We start from the raw sequence: 7,798 nt of genomic DNA, 5'->3' as shown, positions 1-7,798 counted from the left end.
CAAACCATATCCCTCCATGGAAATAAATGTGAGTGCCTCGCTTTTGAGGAACTGGTTGGGGTTGGCCTTGGGGCTACTGGCCCTGCAAATGGTTGAGTAAATTTTTTGACTTGATGCTTATGTCCTTTGGCTGGCCCTGCAAATGGTTAAGAATTTTTTTTGACTTGATGCTCATGTCCTTGACAAGGACACTATAACTGCTCTGTTGATTGGGCACCCTTGGCTAAGGAGGCTTTAGACGATGTGTCTCCTATCTCTTAGTACGGGTGTGGACGACTTCTACATCCTTATCTTGCAAAATTATCTATTAGGTTTATTGCCTTGCAACAACACTCATCGAAGATGTAGTGTCTAGATGGATAAAGATGGCCGTGAAGCCTTTTGCTATTAAGATCGATCATACATTGATCAATGAGCCAATCTTTGGTGGCGGTGATACACCTCATATGGAGATACTTGGTTCTTACCATGTAATCCTGTATTGTTTCACCTTCATCTTCTTTGAGGTTATAGCTCGAGGGATTCAGCTGAAAATATGTAAGTATAGCATGTGAGTTCAAATGAAGGGGTTTAGTTCGAAAATGTAAGGTAGATTTACATAAGTACATTTACAAAAGGGGTTTCTTTAATCGATTTTAGAAAAAAACCTATAAGTCTATAAAGAAAATGGTCATTTTATTCATGAGAAATTTACAAGTAAGGGTAACCCTTGAACACATGTTCACGAGTTCAAATGAAGTGGTTTTTAATTAAAAAATTTAAGGTAGATTTACAAAAGTACATTTACAAAAGGGGTTTCTTTAATCGATTTTGAAAAAAATTCATGAGAAATTTACAGGTGAGGGTTTTTTTAAATACCCCTTGAACATATGTGATACATAGGGGCTTTTATTAGTGCACCCCTAGAGAGTTATACAATGGAGTTCCATTTGGCTTCACTGGGTGAGAATTTAATCTATATACTTTTCCAAAATGTATATGCATGCATCTATGCATTAATAGACGAACTGATGCTTTGAATAAGGTCTTTCACATTTTTACTCCCATTATTTATTAATACATTTACCAACCTTCTATAACTTTGTAGGGGGAAATGGGTTGGATTGATTCATTTGCTTGTGCTCACTCAATTGGAGGTACTAGCCTTTGTGTTTAATTGTGATTTGTTCCAAAGCTGTAATCAAGATTAAATAACATAGATCATATCTTTTGAAGCTTTGGAGCGAGTAATCAAAGTTCTAAATTGTGTCTACTATATGGGTGTGTGTGTGTGTGTGAGAGAGAGAGAGAGAGAGAGAGAGTACTCATTAGGAGTTGTCATTGAAACAAAAATATTCCGGTTATTTGTTTTAAGAATTTTGGTAGTAAAGAGAATTAATTATGGGAGTCCAAGCTAAGAATTAATCCATTATGAGGAAAAAGAAGTTTGGAAATTGGAGTGCTTCAAACTCCATGTTATTATCGCACAAAGATCGGTAGTAAAATTTTGAGCAAAAACACAATATCTAGCGGGTGCGCCCACTTATGGGACTTTTATGTCGGATGTTCGAACAACGCGTGTGTGTAGAGTTACAGTTATACACAAGAAACTAGCAGAGAGAAATGCGTCATGTTGTGATCTGCAAAGCGTCCAGTTTTCTTCCGAGCATGGTTAGAACTGATCCAGCGATATGTGCAGACGTCAAACCCGCTTCAGACATCTGATCTGAAGGCGATCCGTGCTCTATGTATCGATCCGGGAGGACGATAGGTCTCCACTAAACAACGTGAAAAGCCAACAAATGGGTTAATAAACAAGCTACATGATGCACAGATTGATCTACGGCCAGCTTGCGTTGTGCTGCCGTCGCTACTTAACTTGGATTACGTAAATTAAACAGCAGCTCACCCGCAGATTTCCGTCAAGAAGTCCGTCCACCGCCATGAAGTGAGCGACGTGAGATCCAAATCCTCCGATAGAGCCCTCTTCGACTGTTATGAGGACGGGATGGTGCCGGACTAGCCTTCTGATGAGATCCCGGTCCAGAGGCTTGCAGAAGCGGGCATCTGCCACCGTGACCGTGATGCCGTAATCTTCCAGCAGGGCTCGCGCAGCTAGACAGTTCTGCAAGATGGTGCCGTAGCCCAGGATTGCAACCTGGCTTCCCTCCGCCACGATTCTCCCTTGTCCAAGCTGCATTTGGGTCGGGAAATTAGCTGTTAACGCCGACAAAAGTACTAGCCATGCGAATTTAGCGCTTTCGGAATCGAACGTAGTATACCTTGATGGGTAGGCCTTTGTTGCCCGGAGGCAAGTTGGCTCCCACTCCGTTGCCACGAGGGTAGCGGAGACAGCTGGGCTGGTCGTCGACGGCTGCCGCGGTTGCCACCATGTGCATCAGCTCCGCCTCATCCGACGGCGCCATCACCACCATGTTGGGCAGGCAGGCCATGTACGCCACGTCGAAGGCGCCACAGTGCGTAGGACCATCCGCTCCGACCAGTCCAGCTCTGTCCATGGCAAATCTCACAGGCAATTTCTGCAGATCTACGTCGTGGACGACCTGCCAAGCACATCCAGTCAGTCATAGGCGTATTTTTATATACACATACCGACCTGGCAAGTATCAGATTCAGTGCCGACTAGCCAATATGGAAGCTTTCCTAATCGATCACCTGGTCGTAGGCTCGTTGCAAGAAGGATGAGTAGATGGCGCAGAACGGTTTGAGGCCTTCGCAGGCGAGCCCGGCGGCGAAGGTGACAGCGTGTTGCTCGGCGATGCCTACGTCGAAGCACCTTTCGGGGAACTGCTTGAGGAAGCTGTTGAGGCCCGTGCCGCCGCCCATGGCGGCGTGGATGGCCACCACCTTGCTGTCGACGGCGGCCTCGGCGATGAGCGAGTCGGCGAAGTAGGTGGTGTACGCCTTGGTAGGGCTGGGGCTCTTGAACTGCTTGCCGGTGGGTGGGTCAAACTTCACAACCCCTGCCAAAGTTGGTAGCGAAGGTGATCCCATTTTTTTTTTGGTTTGAAAACATTTCGAATTTGTAAAGGAGAAAGAGTTTTTTTCTTTTCTTTTTTTTCCCTTACCGTGGTACTTATCGGCTGCTCGCTCAGCATAGGGGTAGCCACGTCCTTTCTCCGTGACCACGTGGATTAGCACAGGCCCTGCCACGTCTGTCTCCTTCACCTGCTGTAAAACCTCCACCAGATCTTCGATGTTGTGGCCATCCACAGGCCCGATGTAATACAACCCCAGCTCCTCGAACAGTGTCGCTGCCCCGTTGTTGCTCACCGTCCCCTGCATGTATTCATCCAGCTTTGCAGCGAGCGCATGCCCATTGCCGCCGCCTTTCTCCGCGACACCCTTCCCGTCACCCCCAGCCACGTTATCCTGATCATTCCAAGCAAACATACAGGCGCATCACGGCTACTTCAGCCCATTAATCCGATGCATCAGCTCTTGGAAGTCGAGTTACATGCATCCTAATTTTGTACCTTTGCCACATCCCTGAGCTGTAGACGGAGTTGCCTGTTCAGCTGTAACCTCTCCAGGGCGCCACTCAAGGCGCCTACGGGAGGCGCTGGCCCGTCGACGGTGGCAGTTGGCAGCGAGACTTGCTTGTTGTCGTTGAGGATGACGACGAGGTTTGTGTTCAAGTAGCCCGCGTTGTTCATGGCCTCATATGCTTGTCCCGCGGTCATAGCCCCGTCTCCAATGACCGAGATCACGTGGTTCTTGTGTCCCAGGAGATCTCGACCCACAGCCATGCCTGCAAGTTTAAAAATCAATACATAACTTTTTTAATCTCTAAAAAAAAAAAAAAAGAGGGAAAACAGTAGTCAACACATAACTTACATAACTTTGAATCTTTCTAGAAACTTTCCTTATAATTGAGGAATGTGCAAGAGAAGACAATCCATGATCGCAAGGAGTCATACCAATTCACAAGAAGGTTGAAAGTGTGCAAATCACATGGGAAAATTTTATGTGGGAATTTGGCAATTTTTTCTAACATCAAAGAATCTTGAATTTTCCAATGTAGTTTTCATGTCGTTTGCACACCATTCACCTGCTTGTGCTAGAGCCTGCACATCATCATTCCCTGTAATGTATAGGGTTGTGCAACTGAACACCTTTTTGTGAACCTATTAACCGACAAATTCTTAAGAAAGGTTCCATTTTTTGTGAGATATTTGGCCATTTTTTCCTACATTAACATTGTGAAATTTGGATCTTGCACAAAATTAACCTTCTTGTGTGGGAGTCTACAATGTAGCATTCCTTATAATGTGCAAGCCACGTGAGGCATTTTAGATTGGTATTCCAAAATAAAGGTAGAGATCTCCTATTAATGGATGAGGAGCCCCTCATCCATTACAAGTTTCCCTCCCCCAATCTTTTCCCACCAAATTAGATGTGTAAACCATCCTTTTAGAATAAAAAGGTAAATTTTCCTAGGGTTTATCCCAATGGTAGTGCCCCAACATACCTCCCGAAAGGGAGGAAGGCACATTGTGCATAGCAACCTTCTATGTGATTGAAAAGGGTCTTCCACATTGTGAGTAATGACATGCAAAAATCCCACATTGGTTGGTGATGAAAGAATCAAGGGGGTTACTTCATATTTTCATCCTGAGAGGTCTCTTTTGAGGATGGCTAGGCAGCACCTTGTGATGGGATTGCATACAGTCCACCACCCCCTCTCTGCCTCACACATGCATTCATGCCTAAGTGACGACTTTCACATGGTAAGCTAGGCGCTCCCATGTCACCCTTCTAAAGAAAGTGGAGTGTCAATGAGGTGCGTTGTGCATAGCAACCTACCATGTGGTTGAAAAAGGTCTTGCATGTTGTGTGAGTAAAGACACGTGCGGTAGATATATATCCCACATTGGTTGGAATGAAAGAATTGATCCATATAGAGGCGGGAGCGATTACTATATACGTTCATATTGTAAGGACCTTGACTAGGTGTGGTGGGAATGCACCTGACACCCACAAGATATAGAATCCGAATCTACACACACCTTCAGTGGAAAGTGCTAGAAAAACATAAGGTGCTAACCTAGGCCAGTGGATATGTTGGTAGAGTTGAGTCCCGCACCGAACGATATCGCCCTTGCCTCCTGAAAGGGAGGTATGTCGACTCATGTTGTGTGTAGTAACCTTAAACCTATTGCGTGAGTAAAAATGGTCTTGGCATTGTGATTAAAATATAAGAACAAGGAATAAAAGGCTGCCACCAGCATCTACTGGAGAAACATAAGCTGCTCACCTAGGTCAATGGATATGTTAGTAGAGTTGTGTCCCGCACCCAACGATAACGCCCTTGCCTCCTGAAAGGGAGGTATGTTGATGCACATTGTGCGTAGCAAGCAACCTGTTGTGTGATTAAAAATGGTCTTGGCATTGTGCCTGTTGTGTTGATGCACATTGTGCGTAGCAACCTGTTGTGTGATTAAAAACGGTCTTGGCATTGTGCCTGTTGTGTGATTAAAAACGGTCTTGGCATTGTGCCTGTTGTGTGATTAAAAATGACATGTGGCTGACAAAGATCTTCAGTGGAAAGTGCTGATGTTTTGATGTACATGAAAGAGTTGAGCTGTATAGAGGTGAGAGCGATTACTTCATATGTTTATCCTGCAAGGGCCCTTGGTTAGGTGTGATGGGCTGGTACCCCCTTCTCGCATGCACTTGTGCCTACATGAAGACTTTCACAAGGTACAAAATTCGAATCTACCCACTCCTTCAGTGGAAATTGATGGCTTCCATAGTCCACTACGCTCTAAAAAAAGAAGATTAAAGATTAATAAAATGCAACTACTAGCATCTACAATGTACTGATGGGCAAGAGAAACATAAGCTGCTCACTTAGGCTAGTGGATATGCTGGTAGAGCTATGCCCTCCGCATCCAAGGGTAGTGCCCTTGCCTGCTGAAAGGGAGGTATGCTCAGGCACGTTGCACCCAACGGTACTGCCCTTGCCTTCTGAAAGGGAGGTATGTTGAGGCACCCCACACCCAATAATAGTAGTGCCCTTGCCTCCTAAAAGGGAGGTATGTTGAGCCATGTTTTGCGTAGTAACCTGTTGTGTGATCGAAAAGGGTCTTGGCATTGTCCCACACCCCCCCGGGTTCATAGATGCATTTTTGTGTCTAAGTAAAGACTTTCACATGGTAAGCTAGGCGCTCCCACGTCAACCTTCTAAATAAAGGGGGCGTATTGTGCATAGCAACTTGCCGTATGGTTGAAAAAGGTCTAGCATGTTGTGAGTAAAGACACATGTGGTAGATACATATCCCACATTGGTTGGTGGTGAAAGAATTGAGCCGTGTAGAGGCGGGAGCAATTACTGTGTATGTTCATCATCCTGCGAGGGCACTGGGGAAGGTGTCATGGGGTTGCACCCCCAATTCCCCTTCCCACATGCACTTGTGCCTGCATGAAGACTTTCATACCCACTCCTTTAGGGGAAAGACTTTCCCATCCAAATCTACCCACACCCCTTTGGTGGAAAGTGATGGCTTCCAGAGTCCACTACCCTCTAGAAAAGAAAAATATAAGAATAAAGAATAAAAGGCAACCACCAGCATCTACGATGTACTGATGTGCAAGCTGCTCACCTAGGCCAGCCGATATGCTGGTAGAGCTGTGCCCCGCACCAAAGGCATCGTGATCGCTCTCCGCGCGCTTCGTGAAGCCTGAAATCCCATGAGTCTTCCTGATGGTGTGCATCTTGCTTCTCCTCCCAGTCAAGATCTTATGAGGATAAGCCTGAATAATATCTCAAAGTGCATTTAAGCCAATAATTAGAATTCAATTACATAGTAATCTACCACAATACAGTCAAGAATTGGTATAGGGTACTAACCTGATGTCCTACATCCCATAGAATCCTGTCTTCAGGTGTGTTGAAGACATAATGCAGGGCTACCGTTAGCTCCACCACACCAAGACTTGATCCAAGATGGCCTCCAGTTTCGGACACCTTAAATATCACGTCAGTCCGGAGCTCCTCGGCGACTTGCTTCAAATCCTGCATAATTGGCAAAGGCATGGTCAATTAATTCCAATGCCTCGGCTTAATTAGCAGCTGTATTAGTCTCTAATTAGATTGCATTAATGGATGTTTGAAGCAGTTGAGGTCTTGCATTAGCCAGCAAGGAGGGGACAAACCCGAACGTGTAAGTTCTTGAGGTGCACAGGGTAGTTGATGGTGTCCAGAAGAGGGGTCGGAGGCTTCTCCACGAAGTACTCTCCCATTTCCGCAAGGGAGGCAGTGCAAGAGTAGATCCCCAGCTGAATCAAAGAAGCAAGATTGCAATAGTAATTATTACCGGTGAAATTAGGTACATTGATTTTTTCTACACTATAAATGCGTCTTGGTTTATCCCTTCAGAGGTACATCCTTTTCTCACTTGGCCATGAGCACTAACTCGAGCTCGTGCAGCAAATCCAGCTTGTTGGAGTCGAAGAGGTACTCCCGACAGCTCGGATTCGAGAGAGCAAAGGCCGCTGCTGACGCTGCTGGCCGGCCAAACGCCGGATGGCAGACTAGTCGACGACAGGGCTTTCAAAGCGGAACCAGCGCAGCTGCCAGCTACGGTAGAAGCCATGGCGCAGGAGAGCTCAAGCTAAGGGAAGTAGGCAGCGATGTGGGCTGCGCAGAGCACTAATTGTGATCACGCAATCAGCTTTCTGCAATCGCTAGAGCTTCATGCAGAGACCCAGCAAGGTGTTTGGCTATCAGGCTTACATATATAGCAAGGCAAGGTTGGAGAAGAGAGAGAGAGAGTGAGAGAGAGAGATCTGCTGT

General features: G+C 45.9%; 1 protein-coding gene across 2 annotated transcripts in view; it reads right to left on the bottom strand.

Moving 5' to 3' along the window:
- Positions 1–1,425: 1,425 nt before the first annotated feature.
- The window catches only part of LOC147633051 (putative 1-deoxy-D-xylulose-5-phosphate synthase, chloroplastic), a 6,419-nt gene continuing 46 nt past the window's right edge, over positions 1,426–7,798 (bottom strand). Inside the window, exons 1-10 of one of the 2 annotated variants that reach the window (XM_086806047.1) lie at positions 7,401–7,798; positions 7,159–7,281; positions 6,854–7,018; positions 6,606–6,756; positions 3,477–3,751; positions 3,069–3,372; positions 2,656–2,963; positions 2,262–2,543; positions 1,889–2,173; positions 1,426–1,757 (exon numbers count right to left, since the gene is read on the bottom strand). The exon at positions 7,401–7,798 is cut by the window's right edge and continues 46 nt beyond it. In XM_086806047.1, the coding sequence (XP_086662173.1) occupies positions 1,608–1,757; positions 1,889–2,173; positions 2,262–2,543; positions 2,656–2,963; positions 3,069–3,372; positions 3,477–3,751; positions 6,606–6,756; positions 6,854–7,018; positions 7,159–7,281; positions 7,401–7,598 (2,241 nt within the window). In that variant the 5' untranslated portion in view covers positions 7,599–7,798 and the 3' untranslated portion in view covers positions 1,426–1,607. The remainder of the gene's footprint in view (positions 1,758–1,888; positions 2,174–2,261; positions 2,544–2,655; positions 2,964–3,068; positions 3,373–3,476; positions 3,752–6,605; positions 6,757–6,853; positions 7,019–7,158; positions 7,282–7,400) is intronic. The other variant, XM_086806048.1, reaches the window with a different exon arrangement.

This window comes from Cibotium barometz, chromosome 12 (genome assembly GCF_041138505.1).
Source record: "Cibotium barometz isolate CiBa-2024 chromosome 12, ASM4113850v1, whole genome shotgun sequence".
Lineage (NCBI taxonomy): Eukaryota > Viridiplantae > Streptophyta > Polypodiopsida > Cyatheales > Cibotiaceae > Cibotium > Cibotium barometz.
Note: the sequence above shows the minus strand (reverse complement) of the source record. Positions and strands in the feature narration are given on the sequence as shown.